We start from the raw sequence: 25,530 nt of genomic DNA on the forward strand, positions 1-25,530 counted from the left end.
TCTTCCTCTCTCTCTCCTCTTCCTCTCTTCTTCTCTTCCTCTTCTCTCCCCTTCCTCTTCTCTCCTCTTCTTCTTCACTCCTCTTCCTCTTCTCTCCTCTTCCTCTTCTCTCCTCTTCCTCTTCTCTCCCCTTCCTCTTCTCTCCTCTTCCTCTTCTCTCCTCTTCTTCTTCTCTCCTCTTCTTCTTCTCTCCTCTTCCTCTTCTTTCCTCTTCCTCTTCTCTCCCCTTCCTCTTCTCTCCTCTTCTTCTTCCTCTTCTCTCCTCTTCCTCTTCTCTCCTCTTCTTCTTCTTCTCTCCTCTTCCTCTTCTCTCCTCTTCTTCTTCTCTCCTCTTCTTCTTCTCTCCTCTTCCTCTTCTCTTCCTCTTCTCTTCCTCTCCTCTTCTCTCCTCTTCTCTCCTCTTCTCTCCTCTTCCTCTCCCTCTCCCTCTCCCCTTCCTCTTCTCTCCTCTTCTTCTTCCTCTACTCTCCTCTTCTCTCCTCTCCTCTTCCTCTTCTCTTCCTCTTCCTCTCCTCTTCCTCTCCTCTTCCTCTCCTCTTCCTCTCCCTCTTCCTCTCACTCTTCCTCTCCTCTTCCTCTTCTCTTCCTCTTCTCTTCTCTCCTCTTCCTCTTCTCTTCTCTCCTCTTCCTCTTCTCTCCTCTTCCTCTTCCTCTTCTCTCCTCTTCTCTCCTCTTCCTCTTCTCTTCTCTTCTCTTCTCTTCTCTTCTCTCCTCTTCCTCTTCTCTCCTCTTCCTCTTCTCTCATCTTCCTCTTCTCTCATCAGTTCTCTCTTATCTTCTCTTCTGTTTCCTCTTTTCTCCTCAGCTCAAATTTTCTCACTCTTAAAATCCCCTCCGAGTAAAAATTCCCCCCGCCCCCCAAAAAATCCCTTCTTCTATCACAATTCCTCTACCCCTCAAATTTCCCCTCACACGTCCTCTCCCCCCCACTCCAAATCCCCCCTCCTAGCACCAATCTCCTCTACATGTCACCTCTTCTAGAACAAACACCTCAAATCCCCCTCCCAACACAAATCCCCCCCAAATCCCCTTTCCTAGCACCCCCTCCCCCAATTCCCCCCTCATAGCACAAATTGTCTTCCCCTCCTAACACAAATCCCCACCAAATTCCCTTTTACTAGCACCCCCCCCCCCCCAAAATTTCACCTTTTAGAACTATTCTTACCCTCTGCTGTTCCTAAAGTTCCCCCACTAAAAACAAATCCCCTCCCCCTCAATCTCCTCAAGGTGTCCCCCTCCCCACACCCCCCTCCTAGCACAAATACACCCAGATCATACCTACTAGCACAAATACCCCCCCCCCCCCCAAAGAAAAACAATTTCCCCTCCTAGCACCAATCTCCTCTACCATTTCACCTCTTCTAGCACAGACACCTCAAATTCCCCTCCCAATACAACCCCCCCAATCCCCTTTCCTAGCCCCCCCCAAATCCCTCTCCCAATACAACCCCCCCCAATCCCCTTTCCTAGCCCCCTCCCCAAATCCCTCTCCCAATACAACCCCCCCAATCCCCTTTCCTAGCCCCCCCCCCAAATCCCTCTCCCAATACAACCCCCCCCCAATCCCCTTTCCTAGCCCCCTCCCCAAATCCCTCTCCCAATACAACCCCCCCAATCCCCTTTCCTAGCCCCCCCCGAAATCCCTCTCCCAATACAACCCCCCCCAAATCCCTCTCCCCCCCAATCTCCTTTCCTAGCCCCCCCCCCAAATCCCTCTCCCAATACAACCCCCCAATCCCCTTTCCTAACCCCCCAAAATCCCCCTCCCAATACAACCCCCCCAATCCCCTTTCCTAGCCCCCCCCGAAATCCCTCTCCCAATACAACCCCCCCAAATCCCTCTCCCCCCAATCTCCTTTCCTAGCCCCCCCCCCCCAATCCCTCTCCCAATACAACCCCCCAATCCCCTTTCCTAACCCCCCCCCAAATCCCCCTCCCAATACAACCCCCCCAATCCACTTTCCTAGCCCCCCCAAATCTCTCTCCCAATACAACCCCCCCAATCCCCTTTCCTAACCCCCCAAAATCCCCCTCCCAATACAACCCCCCAATCCCCTTTTCTAGCCCCCCCCCCACAAATCCCTCTCCCAATACAACCCCCCCAATCCCCTTTCCTAGCCCCCTCCCCAAATCCCTCTCCCAATACAACCCCCCAATCCCCTTTCCTAACCCCCCCAAATCCCCCTCCCAATACAACCCCCCCAATCCCCTTTCCTAGCCCCCCCCCCCAAATCCCCCTCCCAATAAAACCCCCCCAATCCCCTTTCCTAGCCCCCCCCAAATCCCTCTCCCAATACAACCCCCCCCCCCAATCCCCTTTCCTAGCCCCCTCCCCCCCAAATCCCCCTCCTAGCACAAATTCTTATTCCCCTTCCAACACAAATCCCCCCCAAATCCCCTTTTCTTGCACCCCCCAAATTCCCCCTCCTAGAACTATTCTTACCCTCTGATGCCCTCAAAGTTCCCCCACCCAAGACAAATCCCCTCCCCCACCAGCTCACATGATACCACAGTGCCCAGGCCTGTCGCCCCTCCTCTCCTGACTTTATCCCAACCCTTGGGCCAGGGACCGCCAGGCTGGAGAGGAAAGGGCTGCAGGATGTTGGGTGTCCTCCAGCCAGGAAATGAGGCTCTGTCTGACTTTGTTGCAGCTTTCTAATGCACGTTGTACGCCGGCCCCTTCCCACCAGCTGTGATCTGCCTACGTGGCATAGAGGAGCACATGGACCCAGTGATGGCATCTTTTGGGTCTAAAATATGATAATGTAATGAATATGGAAAGGGTTTTATTGATGTGGGGGGGGAGGGGTGGGAGGAAGTAGACAAGGCATAAAATATAAGCAATTATATTTACATAAAGGCAAAAATATAAGCTGAATAAACGTTAGCGTTAACCCCTCATGTGCTGTCTGCTGTGGTCGGTAGTGTAGAGTAGTTGGCGGGATTCTGCGGCACTTCCATCGATCACCGAGCGTCATTCCTTCTTCCCAACTGATAGGAAAAGCTGCTGCCTGGACTGGATTTTCCCAATCACTTTGCTGCCATCTAGTGGAGGAATCGGGCATTGTGTGAGTGATGTGTTATCTGGAGGACGGGTGTCAGAATTCTCTCCCCAGGACTCTGATGACATCTGCAGCGATTACCTGTAACACACCAGGCAGGCCCGAGCCCATCCCCCGCAGCTCGCCGGGCGCCTTTCATCCACTCTATAATCCAATAATATCATTCCGGATAATGCCGGTGACTTCTGATGTCCGGCAAAACCCCCCGAAAAAGCAAAAAAGTCAAATCCATATATTTCTTAATAATTACAAATGATATAAATCTACATTCCTCTTCCTCTTCTCTCCTCTTCCTCTTCTCTCCTCTTCTCTCCTCTTCCTCTTCTCTCCTCTCCTCTTCCTCTTCTCTCCTCTTCCTCTTCTCTCCTCTTCCTCTTCTCTCCTCTTCCTCTTCTCTCCTCTTCTCTCCTCTTCCTCTTCTCTCCTCTTCTCTCCTCTTCCTCTTCTCTCCTCTTCCTCTTCTCTCCTCTTCTCTCCTCTTCCTCTTCTCTCCTCTTCTCTCCTCTTCCTCTTCTCTCCTCTTCTCTCCTCTTCCTCTTCTCTCCTCTTCCTCTTCTCTCCTCTTCTCTCCTCTTCTCTCCTCTTCCTCTTCTCTCCTCTCTCCTCTTCCTCTTCTCTCCTCTTCCTCTTCTCTCCTCTTCCTCTTCTCTCCTCTTCCTCTTCTCTCCTCTTCCTCTTCTCTCCTCTCTCCTCTTCCTCTTCTCTCCTCTTCCTCTTCTCTCCTCTTCCTCTTCTCTCCTCTTCCTCTTCTCTCCTCTTCCTCTTCTCTCTCCTCTTCCTCTTCTCTCTCTCTCCTCTTCCTCTTCTCTCCTCTTCCTCTTCTCTCCTCTTCCTCTTCTCTCCTCTTCCTCTTCTCTCCTCTCTCCTCTTCCTCTTCTCCTCTTCCTCTTCTCTCCTCTCTCCTCTTCCTCTTCTCTCCTCTTCCTCTTCTCTCCTCTTCCTCTTCTCTCCTATTCCTCTTCCTCTTCTCTCCTCTCTCCTCTTCCTCTTCTCTCCTCTTCCTCTTCTCTCCTCTTCCTCTTCTCTCCTCTTCCTCTTCTCTCCTCTTCCTCTTCTCTCCTCTCTCCTCTTCCTCTTCTCTCCTCTTCCTCTTCTCTCCTCTTCCTCTTCTCTCCTCTTCCTCTTCTCTCCTCTTCCTCTTCTCTCCTCTTCCTCTTCTCTCCTCTTCCTCTTCTCTCCTCTTCCTCTTCTCTTCCTCTCCTCTTCTCTCCTCTTCCTCTTCTCTCCTCTTCCTCTTCCTCTTCTCTCCTCTTCCTCTTCTCTCCTCTTCCTCTTCTCTCTCTTCCTCTTCTCTCCTCTTCCTCTTCTCTCCTCTTCCTCTTCTCTCCTCTTCCTCTTCTCTCCTCTTCCTCTTCTCTCCTCTTCTCTCCTCTTCTCTCCTCTTCCTCTTCTCTCCTCTTCCTCTTCTCTCCTCTTCCTCTTCTCTCCTCTTCCTCTTCTCTCCTCTTCCTCTTCTCTCCTCTTCCTCTTCTCTCCTCTTCCTCTTCTCTCCTCTTCCTCTTCTCTTCCTCTTCTCTCCTCTTCTCTCCTCTTCCTCTTCTCTCCTCTTCTCTCCTCTTCTCTCCTCTTCCTCTTCTCTCCTCTTCCTCTTCTCTCCTCTTCCTCTTCTCTCCTCTTCCTCTCCTCTTCCTCTTCTCTCCTCTTCCTCTTCTCTCCTCTCCTCTCCTCTTCTCTCCTCTTCCTCTTCTCTCCTCTTACTCTTCTCTCCTCTTCTCTCCTCTTCTCTCCTCTTCTAGCACAGACACCTCAAATCCCCCTCCCAATACAACCCCCCCAATCCCCTTTCTAGCCCCCCCCCCAAATCCCCCTCCTAGCACAAATTCTTATCCCCCTTCCAACACAAATCCCCCCTAAATCCCCTTTTCTTGCACCCCCCCAAATTCCCCCTCCTAGAACTATTCTTACCCTCTGATGCCCTCAAAGTTCCCCCACCCAAGACAAATCCCCTCCCCCACCAGCTCACATGATACCACAGTGCCCAGGCCAGTCACCCCTCCTCTCCCGACTTTATCCCAACCCTTGGGCCAGGGACCGCCAGGCTGGAGAGGAAAGGGCTGCAGGATGTTGGGTGTCCTCCAGCCAGGAAATGAGGCTCTGTCTGACTTTGTTGCAGCTTTCTAATGCACGTTGTGCGCCGGCCCCTTCCCACCAGCCATGATCTGCCTACGTGGCATAGAGGAGCACATGGACCCGGTGATGGCATCTTTTGGGTCTAAAATATGATAATGTAATGAATATGGAAAGGTTTTATTGATGTGGGGGGGGGAGGGGTGGGAGGAAGTAGACAAGGCATAAAATATAAGCAATTATATTTACATAAAGGCAAAACTATAAGCTGAATAAACGTTAGCGTTAACCCCTCGTGTGCTGTCTGCTGTGGTCGGTGGTGTAGAGTAGTTGGCGGGATTCTGCGTCGGAGGAGCGTCTGCGGCACTTCCATCGATCACCGAGCGTCATTCCTTCTTCCCAACTGATAGGAAAAGCTGCTGCCTGGACTGGATTTTCCCAATCACTTTGCTGCCATCTAGTGGAGGAATCGGGCATTGTGTGAGTGATGTGTTATCTGGAGGACGGGTGTCAGAATTCTCTCCCCAGGACTCCGATGACATCTGCAGCGATTACCTGTAACACACCAGGCAGGCCCGAGCCCATCCCCCGCAGCTCGCCGGGCGCCTTTCATCCACTCTATAATCCAATAATATCATTCCGGATAATGCCGGTGACTTCTGATGTCCGGCAAAACCCCCCGAAAAAGCAAAAAAGTCAAATCCATATATCTCTGATATAAATCTACATTCCTCTTCCTCTTCTCTCCTATTCCTCTTCTCTCCTCTTCCTCTTCCTCTTCTCTCCTCTTCCTCTTCTCTCCTCTTCTCTCCTCTTCACTCCTCTTCCTCTTCACTCCTCTTCCTCTTCTCTCCTCTTCCTCTCCTCTTTCTCTTCTCTCCTCTTCTCTGCTCTTCCTCTTCACTCCTCTTCCTCTTCTCTCCTCTTCCTCTTCTCTCCTCTTCCTCCTCTCTCCTCTTCCTCTTCTCTCCTCTTCCTCTTCTCTCCTCTTCCTCTTCTCTCCTCTTCCTCTTTTCTCCTCTTCCTCTTCCCTCCTCTTCCTCACCTCTCCTCTTCCTCTTCACTCCTCTTCCTCTTCACTCCTCTTCCTCTTCTCTCCTATTCCTCTCCTCTTTCTCTTCTCTCCTCTTCTCTGCTCTTCCTCTTCACTCCTCTTCCTCTTCTCTCCTCTTCCTCCTCTCTCCTCTTCCTCCTCTCTCCTCTTCCTCTTCTCTCCTCTTCCTCTTCTCTCCTCTTCCTCTTCTTTCCTCTTCCTCCTCTCTCCTCTTCCTCTTCTCTCCTCTTCCTCTTCTCTCCTCTTCCTCTTCACTCCTCTTCCTCTTCACTCCTCTTCCTCTTCTCTCCTATTCCTCTCCTCTTTCTCTTCTCTCCTCTTCTCTGCTCTTCCTCTTCACTCCTCTTCCTCTTCTCTCCTCTTCCTCCTCTCTCCCCTTCCTCCTCTCTCCTCTTCCTCCTCTCTCCTCTTCCTCCTCTCTCCTCTTCCTCTTCTCTCCTCTTCCTCTTCTCTCCTCTTCCTCTTCTTTCCTCTTCCTCCTCTCTCCTCTTCCTCTTCTCTCCTCTTCCTCTTCTCTCCTCTTCCTCCTCTCTCCTCTTACTCTTCTCTCCTCTTCTCTCCTCTTCTCTGCTCTTCCGCTTCACTCCTCTTCCTCTTCACTCCTCTTCATTTCTAGTGTAGAGTAGTTGGCGGGATTCTGCGGTGACGGAGCGTCTGCGGCACTTCCATCGATCACCGAGCGTCATTCCTTCTTCCCAACTGATAGGAAAAGCTGCTGCCTGGACTGGATTTTCCCAATCACTTTGCTGCCATCTAGTGGAGGAATCCGGCATTGTGTGAGTAATGTGTTATCTGGAGGATAGTCACTGATGGGCAGAAGAAAAAAGCCGATCAACGGCTGTAAAAAGGGACATTATTTCCGAAGAGGTGCCGCACCAATGCCGTCTGACAATGCCACCTATCAATGCCCACCAGTGGTGCTAATCAGTGCCTCATCAGTGCCACCAAGCAGTGCTGCCTATCAGTGTAACCTACCAGTGCCCATCAGTGACTATCACTGCCACCCATCAGTGTCTATCAGTGCCACCTATCAATGCCCTTCAGTGCCACTTATCAATGCCCATCAGTGCCACCCATCAGTGCCACCTCTCAGTGCCACCTATCAATGCACACCAGTGATGACAATCACTGCCTCATCAGTGCCACCTAGCAGTGCTACCTATCAGTATAACCTACCACTGCCCATCGCCTTATTAATGCAATTCAGTGCAGCTTGTGGTCTTGAAGTGGATGTGATATCAGGATTTCAGGAGGTGTGATAATGAAGGTGAGCTTATAGGAACAACATAACAAAGGTTAACCACTTAAGGACCGGACCAATATGCTGCTAAATGACCCAAGGGGTTTTTACAATTCGGCACTGCGTCGCTTTAACAGACAATTGCGCGGTCGTGCGAGGTGGCTCCCAAACAAAATTGATGTTCTTTTTTCCCCACAAATAGAGCTTTCTTTTGGTGGTATTTGATCACCTCTGCGGTTTTTATTTTTTGCGCTATAAACAAAAATAGAGCGAAAATTTTGAAATAAATTCAATATTTTTTACTTTTTGCTGTAATAAATATCCCCAAAAACATATATAATTTATTTTTGTTCCTCAGTTTAGGCCGATACGTATTCTCCTACCTATTTTTGGTAAACAAAATCGCAATAAGTGTTTATCGATTGGTTTGCGCAAAATTTATAGTGTTTACAAAATAGGGGATAGATTTATTTTTATTATTTTTTTTTTTTACTACTAATGGCGGCGATCAGCGATTTTTTTCGTGACTGCGACATTATGGCGGACACTTCGGACAATTTTGACACATTTTTGGGACCATTGTCATTTTCACAGCAAAAAATGCATTTAAAATGCATTGTTTATTGTGAAAATGACAGTTGCAGTTTGGGAGTTAACCACAAGGGGGCGCTGAAGGAGTTAGGGTTCACCTAGTGTGTGTTTACAACTGTAGGGGGGTGTGGCTGTAGGACTGACGTCATCGATTGTGTCTCCCTATAAAAGGGATCACTCGATCGATGCAGCCGCCACAGTGAAGCACGGGGAAGCTGTGTTTACATACGGCTCTCCCCGTTCTTCAGCTCCGGGGAGCGATCGCGAGGGGGCGGCTAGAAACGAATAGCCGCGCCCTCGTCCCGGATCACTCCTGAAGCCACGGGAACCGCCGCATGTACCGGGGGGGGGGGGTCCCGATCGGACCCCCGACCCACGTCTAGGCAGGGACGTACGGGTACGCCAATGTGCCTGTCCGTGCCATTCTGCCGACGTAAATGTACATGCGGCGGTCCGGAAGTGGTTAAGATCAGGTGTACTGAGTTCAGGGGCGGCCTTAGGTGTTCAGGCGCCCTGTGCGAGCTAATCCTCTGGCGCCCCTCCCATCTTCACCCCTTGCCCCCTGGTCACCTAAACATACACAAAGAGGTCCCTTATATCCTCCTCCCCTTCTGTGTGTAGGCTGGCTATAAAAAGTAAATACTTTTTCTTTTTTCTTTTTATCTCTTTACCTTTCGGTGGACGGTGCGGCTTTGCATTTAAAAATGGCGCCGCCCAGCGCTTAGACACAGTGTGCCTGTCGGGGCCGGCAGCAGCCATTTTTTTTCAGGTGCCGCAGCCGATGCATTGCTCCTCACCCAGTCCCAGGGCAGGGGTATCTGGCAGCGGTTGCTGCTGTGACTCGTAGGAGTCGGACTCCTGTGATGAGCATGTGAGTAACTGACTGTGACGAGCTGTGATGGCCGCACGGCGCCCCTGTTGCCCATGGCGCCCTGTGTGGCCGCACAGCTCGCACACCCCAAAGGCCGGCCCTGACTGAGTTGGTATAACACCAACCATGGAGAATGTATATATATGTTAATTCGCGCTGAATATTAACTTTAGAAAATGCAAATCGTGCTGATAAGTGATTAAAAAGAAACTATCAAGTGTCAAATTAATAGGCAAAAACGATACAAGTAAAGTCCAATTGCATAAATATACACCAGTGGTTTTCAATGAAACAACACCCAGATCAGTGTGATGATTAAAGGAAGGTGTGATGTGATCTCAAACAACGTGCTCCTGCTTCACAAGTAGATACGCCTCTTCCACATTAACCACAGCTCATGGAAAACAAAAGAGAGATACTCTCATAGCGCAGCTGAGTGTAAAACAATACAAAGAGGATAGATGGTCTCTAACAATGGCACACTCACGAATCCACCGATTAAAAGCCGCATATAGCAACAATACACCGATCCTTCATTAAGCCGCTCAGCTCATATGATGTTTCCTCTCCTCATTCGAATCCTAGATTGAATCCTAGATCCGTCCCGCTCGTAACTCCTCCCCCACGCGTTACGTCAATAGTCACTTGACTTAGTCATGGGTCACTCCCTGTCCGCTCTACGCTGGTATTATTTATAGTCAGCATAGGAATCAGGCAGAGACGGGATTGGTAGTGAGGGAGTGTTAGACATCTTACATCATTGCAAGCATAAACGAAGGATCATACACTGTTCATTAACATAGTGCATGTAGGCAATTTAATACAAAGAATAATAATTATTATAGTAATTAAAAACATTTAAAAATCCAAGAACATCTTAGTGGCGTTATTAAACTGAGGATATGCTTATATGCATAGCAGCCTCTAGTGGCCACAGTAAATACAGCACTTACAAACTCCAGCACATGCTGCACTACATCAATCAATGAGCAGATATAATTACAATATAAAATATCTATAAAGTACATTTATATATACTATTATAAATAACAACATACCATTTAAAACAAAATATTCTAGAATTAAAATATTTTGTAAAAAGAGGAATATATGTAAAAATAAACAATATATAAAATATATATATAAAGAATCATCACGTTAAAAAACTTGTACATACTTAATAGTCAGAGATGAAACAATTGAGGTCAAATTCAATATTTAACCCATTGGGCGACAATGATCTCATCTCATGAATCCATTTTGATTCAGTTTGACTCAATGTCCGTACCATGTGGCTCCCCCTCCAATGTGGGTTGTATTTAGCGATAGCCCAAAATTTTAATTCTTTGGGATCCCTATGGTGGCACAGGTCAAAGTGTTGTGACACATTATGTTTAGGGAAGCCCTTTTCAATATTTTGCACATGCTCCCTAAGACGTTTCCACAAGGGCCTTTTTGTGCGGCCAATATATTGAAGGGAGCATGAGCATTGTAAAGCATACACTACTCCCTCCGTTCTACATGTTATTAGATCTTTAATTTGGTATTCTTTTTGTGTAACATTGGACACAAAACTGGAGCATTTATGTCCATTGAAATTGGTCTTTTTGCAAGCAAAGCACCTTTTACAAGGAAAGAAACCTTTTCCTTGGAAGAAGGTTAGAGTATTGGATTTGGTGGGAGGATCAGGTATATTCTTTGCCACCAAGTCCCTCAGGGAAGGGGCACGTCTATATATTATTCTGGGCATACTTGGCAGTATACATTGTAGTTGTTTATCAGCCTGTAATATAGACCAATGCCTTTTGAAGATGGTTTCGAGTTGTCTATGTTGTACGTTATAATTTAAAATAATTGGTACTTGATCATCCATAGCTTTATTTTTTATCCTATCTTCTATTAATGTCTCTCTGGGTATTTCTAACACATTTTGGATTTGTGTCTGTATGAAACTGTCGTCGTATCCTTTGTTCACAAACTTTTCCCCAATCATTTTAGCTTGCTCCAAAAAAGTCTGTGAGTCGGTACAATTCCTGCGGATTCTAACCAATTGGCCTTTCGGGATGTTTATTAGCCATTAGTCATGGTGGCAGCTATCAACCGGTATATAGCTATTCCGTTCGACCGGTTTGAAATACGTTTTTGTGGTAATCAAATCTGCTTCAAGTGTAATTTCTAAATCCAGAAATTGTATAGTTTTTTCATCGATAGTATATGTAAGTACAATATTTTTCTGGTTTAAATTTAATTTGTTAAAAAATTGGATTAAAGATTCAGTATCACCCCTCCATATAAGAATACAATCATCAATAAATCTCTTGTAGAGTATTAATTGATCCGGTAGGTCCTCGTAGATAGCTGTTTCCTCCCACTCTGCCATGAAGACATTGGCAACACTAGGTGCGTATTTGGCCCCCATGCCAATGCCATTCAATTGCCGATAGTACTTCTGTCTGTGCCAAAAATAGTTGTGTTGTAGGCCGAATGCCAAACATCTTAACACAAACCTATTTTGCTTAGACACAAGTGACCCAAATTTAGTTAGTGCCCATTTTGATGCTTGAATCGCCTCTATATGGTTAATAACCGTGTAGAGCGAGGACACATCGGCAGTTGCTAGTAGGTAATTCTCCGATCTATCGACTTTCACAGTGTCCAAAATCTGAATCAGATGTTTCGTGTCCCTTAGGTAGGCCCTTGTTTGTGGGACTAACGGTTGGATGAATTTATCTACATACTGTCCCAATCTGGAATTTATAGATTGGATCCCATTAATAATGGGTCTACCTGGGGGTCTGAGTGGGTCCTTATGGATCTTGGGGATTGTATATATTATGGGTACCCTACAGTTATCTGGGACAAGGTACTTTTGTTCTCTTTTATGTAGTACTCCTTTGTCCCTTCCTCTTTGTATCAGATCGATTAACTCATCCTTGTATTCACAGGTAGGGTTTCCCCTAAGTTTAATATACGTGTTTGAATCTTCTAGTTGACCTTCCAATTCTTCATAATAATATTCTTTTGAAAGTACCACTATAGCTCCTCCTTTGTCCGCAGGTCTAATAATGACCTGTTTATTTTCCTCAAGTTCCTTGATTCCTTTATGTATACTTTTGGAATCAGGAACTTTTTTAGTTTTAAGTTTCTCCAGGTCTCTAAGTACCAACTTATTGAAAACTTCGACGTGTTCATTATTGTGAACCTGAGGATTAAAAAGAGACTTATTCCTCAATTGGCTATGCTGGACTCTCCCCAAAAGGGTTTGATCCTGTACCCCTTTGATGGGTTGATTCATCATGTATTTTTTGATGTTTAGCTTCCTGGTATATTTTTGTATGTCCACATAGACATCGAATTTGCTTAAATTTCGTTTTGGAGCAAACTTGAGTCCTTTATCCAAAGTTAGAAGTTCTGAACGTGTTAGTTCGATACCACTAATATTATAGATACCTTCCCCTACTATACCCTTCTTCTTTTGGACCTTGTGTCCGCCTCTGCATCCTCTCTTTCGTTGGGGCTTCGCGTATGTGTCATCTGTTCGTATCGTGGAGGAGTTCTGTCGCTCCGGCGATACTCTAAAAAAGAACGTGAATCATTTTCCTCTCTGTGATTGCCCAATGGCTCATATCTATTATGCATTGGGATGGGACTTCTTCTATTCTCATACTGATGATAGTCCCTGGGAGTTGAGCTCCCTTGATGATGTTGTTGGGGCGGTACTCTAGGTTGTTGCTGGGGATAATTATCCCTAATATCCCTAACCTCTTGAGTATGGTATTGGTAATCCTGTTGGTATCCATATTGATACCCCCCCTGCTGATCAGGTCGATTTTGTGGAGGTTTTGGCTGTTTTTGGTTGTTCTTATTTTTCCAAAAAGGTTTTTTGGGAGATTTGGACCTTGGTTTTTGATTATTCTTATTCCCCCACCAGGGTTTGGGGGTCCTGGGTTCATTATGGTCACTTCTTGATGATCTTGCTTGGTTATTCGGATAATAACCATTTGGATTATCCCTATAAGATCTGCCATAATCACCTCCAGTATTGCCAGTGGGTTCAGGAGATCTATATCTCATCTCTCTCCTGGGGGATATTATCCGTACCTCCCTCTCTGGGGAGGACGAAACTGAACCCCTATTTCCATCCTTAAGGTTGATTTGCCATTTGAAGGTTTGGTGCTGTTGATAATCATTAGTATCCCTAAGGTATTTTCTTTTTTTGCGCTGTTTAATCTCAAGATCCTTTTGCTCCAATACTTTATTTAATTGGGCAGTGAGCGTTATAAATGAAGGGCTATCCTTATGACCATCTAAAAACACCTTGCAATCAGCAATTTGTTTATTGATCGTAGCAATTTTTCTTTGTTTCCGTTTAATTAAAAATTGCAATACTTCAATCCCTTTTTCATTAAAAAACTTATACCATTCTTCTATTGAATCTGGGTCAAGGAGACCATCATTTATTGGTACATCCCATCTAAGTCTCCGGGGTACAATACCCTCTTTAATGTATTGTTCATGGGTGGTTACATCCCACCATACGCTAACCTTCTTTTCCATTAAATGGCCAAACTTTCTAAAAGTGGTGTCAAGATGGTGAATACATCTTTTAAATCAACTGTGCGATTTTCCATAAATTTGAATATATCCATAATTGCTGCTAAGTAGTGATAGGTGACCAGTGAAAAAAATGTAAAAATATGGTACTACAGCGCTAATTAAATATCAAATTATAGAGCATTTAACAAAATTACCAAATAATAAACGCAGCAAAAAAGTAATGTAAGTCAAACAAAAATGGTGCAATGTATATATATGTTAATTCGCGCTGAATATTAACTTTAGAAAATGCAAATCGTGCTGATAAGTGATTAAAAAGAAACTATCAAGTGTCAAATTAATAGGCAAAAACGATACAAGTAAAGTCCAATTGCATAAATATACACCAGTGGTTTTCAATGAAACAACACCCAGATCAGTGTGATGATTAAAGGAAGGTGTGATGTGATCTCAAACAACGTGCTCCTGCTTCACAAGTAGATACGCCTCTTCCACATTAACCACAGCTCATGGAAAACAAAAGAGAGATACTCTCATAGCGCAGCTGAGTGTAAAACAATACAAAGAGGATAGATGGTCTCTAACAATGGCACACTCACGAATCCACCGATTAAAAGCCGCATATAGCAACAATACACCGATCCTTCATTAAGCCGCTCAGCTCATATGATGTTTCCTCTCCTCATTCGAATCCTAGATTGAATCCTAGATCCGTCCCGCTCGTAACTCCTCCCCCACGCGTTACGTCAATAGTCACTTGACTTAGTCATGGGTCACTCCCTGTCCGCTCTACGCTGGTATTATTTATAGTCAGCATAGGAATCAGGCAGAGACGGGATTGGTAGTGAGGGAGTGTTAGACATCTTACATCATTGCAAGCATAAACGAAGGATCATACACTGTTCATTAACATAGTGCATGTAGGCAATTTAATACAAAGAATAATAATTATTATAGTAATTAAAAACATTTAAAAATCCAAGAACATCTTAGTGGCGTTATTAAACTGAGGATATGCTTATATGCATAGCAGCCTCTAGTGGCCACAGTAAATACAGCACTTACAAACTCCAGCACATGCTGCACTACATCAATCAATGAGCAGATATAATTACAATATAAAATATCTATAAAGTACATTTATATATACTATTATAAATAACAACATACCATTTAAAACAAAATATTCTAGAATTAAAATATTTTGTAAAAAGAGGAATATATGTAAAAATAAACAATATATAAAATATATATATAAAGAATCATCACGTTAAAAAACTTGTACATACTTAATAGTCAGAGATGAAACAATTGAGGTCAAATTCAATATTTAACCCATTGGGCGACAATGATCTCATCTCATGAATCCATTTTGATTCAGTTTGACTCAATGTCCGTACCATGTGGCTCCCCCTCCAATGTGGGTTGTATTTAGCGATAGCCCAAAATTTTAATTCTTTGGGATCCCTATGGTGGCACAGGTCAAAGTGTTGTGACACATTATGTTTAGGGAAGCCCTTTTCAATATTTTGCACATGCTCCCTAAGACGTTTCCACAAGGGCCTTTTTGTGCGGCCAATATATTGAAGGGAGCATGAGCATTGTAAAGCATACACTACTCCCTCCGTTCTACATGTTATTAGATCTTTAATTTGGTATTCTTTTTGTGTAACATTGGACACAAAACTGGAGCATTTATGTCCATTGAAATTGGTCTTTTTGCAAGCAAAGCACCTTTTACAAGGAAAGAAACCTTTTCCTTGGAAGAAGGTTAGAGTATTGGATTTGGTGGGAGGATCAGGTATATTCTTTGCCACCAAGTCCCTCAGGGAAGGGGCACGTCTATATATTATTCTGGGCATACTTGGCAGTATACATTGTAGTTGTTTATCAGCCTGTAATATAGACCAATGCCTTTTGAAGATGGTTTCGAGTTGTCTATGTTGTACGTTATAATTTAAAATAATTGGTACTTGATCATCCATAGCTTTATTTTTTATCCTATCTTCTATTAATGTCTCTCTGGGTATTTCTAACACATTTTGGATTTGTGTCTGTATGAAACTGTCGTCGTATCCTTTGTTCACAAACTTTTCCCCAATCATTTTAGCTTGCTCCAAAAAAGTCTGTGAGTCGGTACAATTCCTGCGGATTCTAACCAATTGGCCTTTCGGGATGTTTATTAGCCATTAGTCATGGTGGCAGCTATCAACCGGTATATAGCTATTCCGTTCGACCGGTTTGAAATACGTTTTTGTGGTAATCAAATCTGCTTCAAGTGTAATTTCTAAATCCAGAAATTGTATAGTTTTTTCATCGATAGTATATGTAAGTACAATATTTTTCTGGTTTAAATTTAATTTGTTAAAAAATTGGATTAAAGATTCAGTATCACCCCTCCATATAAGAATACAATCATCAATAAATCTCTTGTAGAGTATTAATTGATCCGGTAGGTCCTCGTAGATAGCTGTTTCCTCCCACTCTGCCATGAAGACATTGGCAACACTAGGTGCGTATTTGGCCCCCATGCCAATGCCATTCAATTGCCGATAGTACTTCTGTCTGTGCCAAAAATAGTTGTGTTGTAGGCCGAATGCCAAACATCTTAACACAAACCTATTTTGCTTAGACACAAGTGACCCAAATTTAGTTAGTGCCCATTTTGATGCTTGAATCGCCTCTATATGGTTAATAACCGTGTAGAGCGAGGACACATCGGCAGTTGCTAGTAGGTAATTCTCCGATCTATCGACTTTCACAGTGTCCAAAATCTGAATCAGATGTTTCGTGTCCCTTAGGTAGGCCCTTGTTTGTGGGACTAACGGTTGGATGAATTTATCTACATACTGTCCCAATCTGGAATTTATAGATTGGATCCCATTAATAATGGGTCTACCTGGGGGTCTGAGTGGGTCCTTATGGATCTTGGGGATTGTATATATTATGGGTACCCTACAGTTATCTGGGACAAGGTACTTTTGTTCTCTTTTATGTAGTACTCCTTTGTCCCTTCCTCTTTGTATCAGATCGATTAACTCATCCTTGTATTCACAGGTAGGGTTTCCCCTAAGTTTAATATACGTGTTTGAATCTTCTAGTTGACCTTCCAATTCTTCATAATAATATTCTTTTGAAAGTACCACTATAGCTCCTCCTTTGTCCGCAGGTCTAATAATGACCTGTTTATTTTCCTCAAGTTCCTTGATTCCTTTATGTATACTTTTGGAATCAGGAACTTTTTTAGTTTTAAGTTTCTCCAGGTCTCTAAGTACCAACTTATTGAAAATTTCGACGTGTTCATTATTGTGAACCTGAGGATTAAAAAGAGACTTATTCCTCAATTGGCTATGCTGGACTCTCCCCAAAAGGGTTTGATCCTGTACCCCTTTGATGGGTTGATTCATCATGTATTTTTTGATGTTTAGCTTCCTGGTATATTTTTGTATGTCCACATAGACATCGAATTTGCTTAAATTTCGTTTTGGAGCAAACTTGAGTCCTTTATCCAAAGTTAGAAGTTCTGAACGTGTTAGTTCGATACCACTAATATTATAGATACCTTCCCCTACTATACCCTTCTTCTTTTGGACCTTGTGTCCGCCTCTGCATCCTCTCTTTCGTTGGGGCTTCGCGTATGTGTCATCTGTTCGTATCGTGGAGGAGTTCTGTCGCTCCGGCGATACTCTAAAAAAGAACGTGAATCATTTTCCTCTCTGTGATTGCCCAATGGCTCATATCTATTATGCATTGGGATGGGACTTCTTCTATTCTCATACTGATGATAGTCCCTGGGAGTTGAGCTCCCTTGATGATGTTGTTGGGGCGGTACTCTAGGTTGTTGCTGGGGATAATTATCCCTAATATCCCTAACCTCTTGAGTATGGTATTGGTAATCCTGTTGGTATCCATATTGATACCCCCCCTGCTGATCAGGTCGATTTTGTGGAGGTTTTGGCTGTTTTTGGTTGTTCTTATTTTTCCAAAAAGGTTTTTTGGGAGATTTGGACCTTGGTTTTTGATTATTCTTATTCCCCCACCAGGGTTTGGGGGTCCTGGGTTCATTATGGTCACTTCTTGATGATCTTGCTTGGTTATTCGGATAATAACCATTTGGATTATCCCTATAAGATCTGCCATAATCACCTCCAGTATTGCCAGTGGGTTCAGGAGATCTATATCTCATCTCTCTCCTGGGGGATATTATCCGTACCTCCCTCTCTGGGGAGGACGAAACTGAACCCCTATTTCCATCCTTAAGGTTGATTTGCCATTTGAAGGTTTGGTGCTGTTGATAATCATTAGTATCCCTAAGGTATTTTCTTTTTTTGCGCTGTTTAATCTCAAGATCCTTTTGCTCCAATACTTTATTTAATTGGGCAGTGAGCGTTATAAATGAAGGGCTATCCTTATGACCATCTAAAAACACCTTGCAATCAGCAATTTGTTTATTGATCGTAGCAATTTTTCTTTGTTTCCGTTTAATTAAAAATTGCAATACTTCAATCCCTTTTTCATTAAAAAACTTATACCATTCTTCTATTGAATCTGGGTCAAGGAGACCATCATTTATTGGTACATCCCATCTAAGTCTCCGGGGTACAATACCCTCTTTAATGTATTGTTCATGGGTGGTTACATCCCACCATACGCTAACCTTCTTTTCCATTAAATGGCCAAACTTTCTAAAAGTGGTGTCAAGATGGTGAATACATCTTTTAAATCAACTGTGCGATTTTCCATAAATTTGAATATATCCATAATTGCTGCTAAGTAGTGATAGGTGACCAGTGAAAAAAATGTAAAAATATGGTACTACAGCGCTAATTAAATATCAAATTATAGAGCATTTAACAAAATTACCAAATAATAAACGCAGCAAAAAAGTAATGTAAGTCAAACAAAAATGGTGCAATGTATATATATGTTAATTCGCGCTGAATATTAACTTTAGAAAATGCAAATCGTGCTGATAAGTGATTAAAAAGAAACTATCAAGTGTCAAATTAATAGGCAAAAACGATACAAGTAAAGTCCAATTGCATAAATATACACCAGTGGTTTTCAATGAAACAACACCCAGATCAGTGTGATGATTAAAGGAAGGTGTGATGTGATCTCAAACAACGTGCTCCTGCTTCACAAGTAGATACGCCTCTTCCACATTAACCACAGCTCATGGAAAACAAAAGAGAGATACTCTCATAGCGCAGCTGAGTGTAAAACAATACAAAGAGGATAGATGGTCTCTAACAATGGCACACTCACGAATCCACCGATTAAAAGCCGCATATAGCAACAATACACCGATCCTTCATTAAGCCGCTCAGCTCATATGATGTTTCCTCTCCTCATTCGAATCCTAGATTGAATCCTAGATCCGTCCCGCTCGTAACTCCTCCCCCACGCGTTACGTCAATAGTCACTTGACTTAGTCATGGGTCACTCCCTGTCCGCTCTACGCTGGTATTATTTATAGTCAGCATAGGAATCAGGCAGAGACGGGATTGGTAGTGAGGGAGTGTTAGACATCTTACATCATTGCAAGCATAAACGAAGGATCATACACTGTTCATTAACATAGTGCATGTAGGCAATTTAATACAAAGAATAATAATTATTATAGTAATTAAAAACATTTAAAAATCCAAGAACATCTTAGTGGCGTTATTAAACTGAGGATATGCTTATATGCATAGCAGCCTCTAGTGGCCACAGTAAATACAGCACTTACAAACTCCAGCACATGCTGCACTACATCAATCAATGAGCAGATATAATTACAATATAAAATATCTATAAAGTACATTTATATATACTATTATAAATAACAACATACCATTTAAAACAAAATATTCTAGAATTAAAATATTTTGTAAAAAGAGGAATATATGTAAAAATAAACAATATATAAAATATATATATAAAGAATCATCACGTTAAAAAACTTGTACATACTTAATAGTCAGAGATGAAACAATTGAGGTCAAATTCAATATTTAACCCATTGGGCGACAATGATCTCATCTCATGAATCCATTTTGATTCAGTTTGACTCAATGTCCGTACCATGTGGCTCCCCCTCCAATGTGGGTTGTATTTAGCGATAGCCCAAAATTTTAATTCTTTGGGATCCCTATGGTGGCACAGGTCAAAGTGTTGTGACACATTATGTTTAGGGAAGCCCTTTTCAATATTTTGCACATGCTCCCTAAGACGTTTCCACAAGGGCCTTTTTGTGCGGCCAATATATTGAAGGGAGCATGAGCATTGTAAAGCATACACTACTCCCTCCGTTCTACATGTTATTAGATCTTTAATTTGGTATTCTTTTTGTGTAACATTGGACACAAAACTGGAGCATTTATGTCCATTGAAATTGGTCTTTTTGCAAGCAAAGCACCTTTTACAAGGAAAGAAACCTTTTCCTTGGAAGAAGGTTAGAGTATTGGATTTGGTGGGAGGATCAGGTATATTCTTTGCCACCAAGTCCCTCAGGGAAGGGGCACGTCTATATATTATTCTGGGCATACTTGGCAGTATACATTGTAGTTGTTTATCAGCCTGTAATATAGACCAATGCCTTTTGAAGATGGTTTCGAGTTGTCTATGTTGTACGTTATAATTTAAAATAATTGGTACTTGATCATCCATAGCTTTATTTTTTATCCTATCTTCTATTAATGTCTCTCTGGGTATTTCTAACACATTTTGGATTTGTGTCTGTATGAAACTGTCGTCGTATCCTTTGTTCACAAACTTTTCCCCAATCATTTTAGCTTGCTCCAAAAAAGTCTGTGAGTCGGTACAATTCCTGCGGATTCTAACCAATTGGCCTTTCGGGATGTTTATTAGCCATGGGTCATGGTGGCAGCTATCAACCGGTATATAGCTATTAATCATCACACTGATCTGGGTGTTGTTTCATTGAAAACCACTGGTGTATATTTATGCAATTGGACTTTACTTGTATCGTTTTTGCCTATTAATTTGACACTTGATAGTTTCTTTTTAATCACTTATCAGCACGATTTGCATTTTCTAAAGTTAATATTCAGCGCGAATTAACATATATATACATTGCACCATTTTTGTTTGACTTACATTACTTTTTTGCTGCGTTTATTATTTGGTAATTTTGTTAAATGCTCTATAATTTGATATTTAATTAGCGCTGTAGTACCATATTTTTACAACCATGGAGAATAACACCAACCATTGACCTGAATGGAGAAGCGGAGCCGCTGTCATGTCTACGCCGTTCCGGCTGGAAATTTGATTTCATCGCTCTGTCCGGACCGGTCTGAGGTCTGAGGTCTGATCCTGGAGCAGCCAGCCATGAAAAGGTGAGCCGGGGAGCGTGAATCAGACCTTCTCAGCGATGACATATCAAGAACTATGAAAATTCCATCCGACCGCAGAGACGGCCTGGGAGAGCGAGTAATGTACGGCGCAGCGCTCCGCGAGACATGAGATGCATTGTGGCAGACGCGATAAAGATATACAGCGCTGGGAGCTGCGGGAAGAGAGAGTGCTGCTTCCCGGAACACAGGAAACTCCATCGGATAAACGGCCGGCTTCCGATTCTCGCGGAGTGCTGAGATTTGTCTTTGTGCTGCTCCATGAACATCGCTGCCCTCCCCCCGTCACACAGCAACGCTTCTTATATATTACAATACAAGTTCAAGTCAGCTGCGTCAAAATGATCCCTCTCTGGCCAACTTCATCTATGTGATCCCTCTCTGGCCAACTTCATCTATGTGATCCCTCTCTGGCCAACTTCATCTATGTGATCCCTCTCTGGCCAACTTCATCTAAGTGATCCCTCACTGGCCAACTTCATCTAAGTGATCCCTCACTGGCCAACTTCATCTAAGTGATCCCTCACTGGCCAACTTCATCTAAGTGATCCCTCTCTGGCCAACTTCATCTATGTGATCCCTCTCTGGCCAACTTCATCTATGTGATCCCTCTCTGGGCAACTTCATCTATGTGATCCCTCTCTGGCCAACTTCATCTAAGTGATCCCTCACTGGCCAACTTCATCTAAGTGATCCCTCACTGGCCAACTTCATCTAAGTGATCTCTCTCTGGCCAACTTCATCTAAGTGATCCCTCTCTGGCCAACTTCATCTATGTGATCCCTCTCTGGCCAACTTTATCTATGTGATCCCTCTCTGGCCAACTTCATCTATGTGATCCCTATCTGACCATCTTCATCTAAGTGATCCCTCTATGGCCAACTTCATCTATGTGATCCCTCTCTGGCCAACTTCATCTATGTGATCCCTCTCTGGCCAACTTTATCTATGTGATCCCTCTCTGGCCAACTTCATCTATGTGATCCCTATCTGACCATCTTCATCTAAGTGATCCCTCTCTGGCCAACTTCATCTATGTGATCCCTCTCTGGCCAACTTCATCTATGTGATCCCTCTCTGGCCAACTTCATCTATGTGATCCCTCACTGGCCAACTTCATCTATGTGATCCCTCTCTGGGCAACTTCATCTATGTAATCCCTCTCTGGCCAACTTCATCTAAGTGATCCCTCACTGGCCAACTTCATCTATGTGATCCCTCTCTGGCCAACTTCACCTAAGTGATCCCTCACTGGCCAACTTCATCTATGTGATCCCTCTCTGGCCAACTTCATCTAAGTGATCCCTCTCTGGGCAACTTCATCTATGTGATCCCTCTCTGGCCAACTTCATCTAAGTGATCCCTCACTGGCCAACTTCATCTATGTGATCCCTCTCTGGCCAACTTCACCTAAGTGATCCCTCACTGGCCAACTTCATCTATGTGATCCCTCTCTGGCCAACTTCATCTAAGTGATCCCTCTCTGGGCAACTTCATCAAAGTGATCTCTCTCTGGCCAACTTCATCTAAGTGATCCCTCTCTGGCCAACTTTATCTAAGTGATCCCTCACTGGCCAACTTCATCTATGTGATCCCTTTCTGGCCAACTTCACCTAAGTGATCCCTCACTGGCCAACTCCATCTATGTGATCCCTCTCTGGCCAACTTCATCAAAGTGATCCCTCACTGGCCAACTTGTTCCCCTGATATTTTACCAAAGCCCCCTAACTGGGCTCCTAAAAAAAATGCAAACAAATTATTTAATAAAATAGTAAAAAAATTATAAACTAATGGTAAAAAATAATAAAAATCAAAACTACTGACACCATCCACTGCTCTATTGACACCGTCAGTATATATACACATGCACACACATGCATATGTGTTTGAGCTTTGGGGTGCATACTAGACATGTGCGGTTCCTTTTGTTCTGAATTAAAACTCTGACAAATTTTCGTTATTTCTGAAACTCTAATTTATCCAAATTTCCGAATTAGAATAGTACTGAATTTAAACAAATCCGAAATGACGTAACAAAAAAAAAATGTGGACGAAATTCAAATTCAAATAGTTTTTCGAATACTTTTAGAATTCGAATAGTTTTTTAAATTTCCATAGAGAATTCAAGAGAATAAAATAAAGGAATAGAATAGAAAAAAAATTATATTCTATTTCTTTATTCTCTATTCGTTTTGGAAATTTGAAACTTATTCGAAAATGATTCAAAAACTTTTCGAATTGATTCGAAAACAAATAAACAAAATTAATTCTGAAAATGAATTAAACGAATGAAACTAATTTGACTAAACAAATTTATGGAAATCACGAATCAAAATGAAACAAAACGAAAGCCCCACCCCTGTTACATAACTCACAACGGGGGGAGCGCCATATCAAAAAATACCCCCCCCCCTTCGCTTTATAACCAAGTCACCATTTTACAGACCCCAAAAAAACACCTAGGGGTAGATCCACGTACCTCGGCTCATTAATACGCTGGGCGCAACGTATCTAAGATACACTACGCCGCCACAACTTATTTTTTCGAATCCTGAAAGAATTTGCGCCGTAAGTTACGGCGGCGTAGTTTATCTTTGGCGGCGTAATGGCGCGGAATTCAAATGGATGTAATAGGGGCGTGTTTTATGTTAATACGTCGTGACCCGACGTAAACAACGTTTTTTTTTTAACTGCACATGCGCCGTCCGTGGGGGTATCCCAGTGCGCATGCTCGAAATTAACCCGGAACAAGCCAATGCTCACGACGGTCACGTCATTCTACGCAAATCCCTATTCGCGAACGACTTACGCAAACAACGTAAAAAATTCAAAATTGTACGCGGGAACGACGGCCATACTTAACATTAAGTACGCCTCATAACAGCAGCTTTAACTATACGCCGGAAAAAGCCGAACGCAAACGACTTGCAAACGACGGTCGTACGTTCATGGATCGCCGTAAATAGCTAATTTGCATACTCGACGCGGATTACGACGGAAACGCCACCTAGCGACCGCCGAAAAATTGCAGCTTAGATCCGACGGCGTACTAAGACGTACGCCTGTCGGATCTAGCCGAGATGCCGCCGTATCTTGTTTTGAGGACACAAAACAAAGATATGACGCGCAAAATTCGAAATTACGCCGGCGTATCAATAGAAACGCCGGCGTAATTTCTTTGTGGATCTGCCCCCTAATCTGCCAAGCCTACAGGTATTTCGGGCTCAGGGTGGGTGTCACCACTGTAAGGATGGAGTTCACAGGTAGGAGGCGGGGCAGTGACACCGAGGCTGCAGAATCGGTAAGTGTTGCCACCCTCTTTTTGGCCTATTCCTTTCAGTATATAGAAGAGCAGAGGGTGTTGGGAGATCAGGGGGGGGGGTCGCTTTTCAGAGTGTTTATCATATGAAAAAGACTTTCTGTTTCCAGGCAACTTACTTCATCTGAAATTCAGACTCATTTCTTATGTTTTCCTAATTTTATTTGGAAAGTCATTTCTGTTTTATTTTTTGCTTTATATCCTTCATTAAAATAAATGACCCGGATCATCCCAGGATACAACAAATGGCTTTCCCATGCAAATCATAAATCTACAAACCAGGAGAAATCAGTTCTGTGCCGTCTTCTGTTCTTTCTATAAGATAATAATCAAAAAAATATGACAGCAAACATTTTACTCATTTATTACTTAGCAAATTCAATTTATTACTTCATTTATTATGTATCACTTATAATTGTATTACTTATTTTTTTATTATTATTATCACTTTTATATTAGTTATAACTGATTATTATTATTATTATTATTATTATTATTATTATTATTATTATTATTATTATTATTATTATTATTATTATTATGTATTGTATTACTTTTTATTTATCAATTGTTACATATTATTGCATTACTTATTTTTATGATTTATTATTTTCATTTTTATATTACGGTACTTACACTTAATTAATTATTATAATTAGTATGTATTGTATTACCTATTTATTACTTCATTTTAGACATGTGCACTGCCGAAAAATTTGTTTTTTTTTAGTTTTGTTTTTGTTTTTTTTGTTTTTCGGGTCATTCGTTATGATCGCAATTCGAAATATTCAAAAATAAGAAAGAAAAATTCGAGTATAACTAACTTTCCTCTCCTTTCTTTGATTTCCTTTCCCTTTCCCTTTCCTTTTCCCCTTTTCCCTTTTCCCTTCCCTTTCCTTTCTTTTTTCCTTTCCCTTTCCTATTCCCTGTTCCTTTTTCCTTTTCCCTTTCCTTTCCTTTCAGCTTTCTATTTTCCGTTTCCTTTGCTTTCTTTTCTTTTCCCCTTTCCCCTTTTCTTTTACCTTACCTTTCCTTTTTTCTTTGCTTTCCTTTCCCTTTCATTTTCCCTGTTCCTTTTCCCTTTCCTTTCTGCTTTCTGTTTTCCCTTTCCTTTTGTTTCTTTTTTTTCTTTGCTTTTCTTTTTCCCTTTCCCCTTTCCTCTTCTTTCTTTGCTTCCCTTTCCCCCTTTCCTTTCCTTTCAGCTTTCTATTTTCCGTTTCCTTTCCTTTCTTTTCTTTTCTTTTCTTTTTCCCTTTCCCCTTTTCTTTTCCCTTACCTTTCCTTTTTTTTTTGCTTTCCTTTCCCTTTCCTTTTCCCTGTTCCTTTTTCCCTTTCCCTTTCCTTTCTGCTTTCTGTTTTCCCTTTCCTTTTGTTTCTTTTTTTTCTTTCCTTTTTTTTCCCTTTCCCC

General features: G+C 42.7%; 1 protein-coding gene across 1 annotated transcript; it reads right to left on the bottom strand.

Moving 5' to 3' along the window:
- Positions 1-338: 338 nt before the first annotated feature.
- On the bottom strand, positions 339-16,849 carry LOC120944454 (trichohyalin-like; the record flags this gene model as incomplete). Its single annotated transcript, XM_040358512.1, has 6 exons — positions 16,397-16,849; positions 11,728-12,087; positions 4,220-4,791; positions 3,330-3,852; positions 560-735; positions 339-414 (listed from the first exon to the last, which is right to left on the bottom strand). Coding segments are annotated over exons 1-6 (2,160 nt in total), but the record flags the coding sequence as incomplete, so codon positions are not given.
- Positions 16,850-25,530: the final 8,681 nt, after the last annotated feature.

Source organism: Rana temporaria, chromosome 6 (genome assembly GCF_905171775.1).
Source record: "Rana temporaria chromosome 6, aRanTem1.1, whole genome shotgun sequence".
NCBI classification, from domain to species: domain Eukaryota; kingdom Metazoa; phylum Chordata; class Amphibia; order Anura; family Ranidae; genus Rana; species Rana temporaria.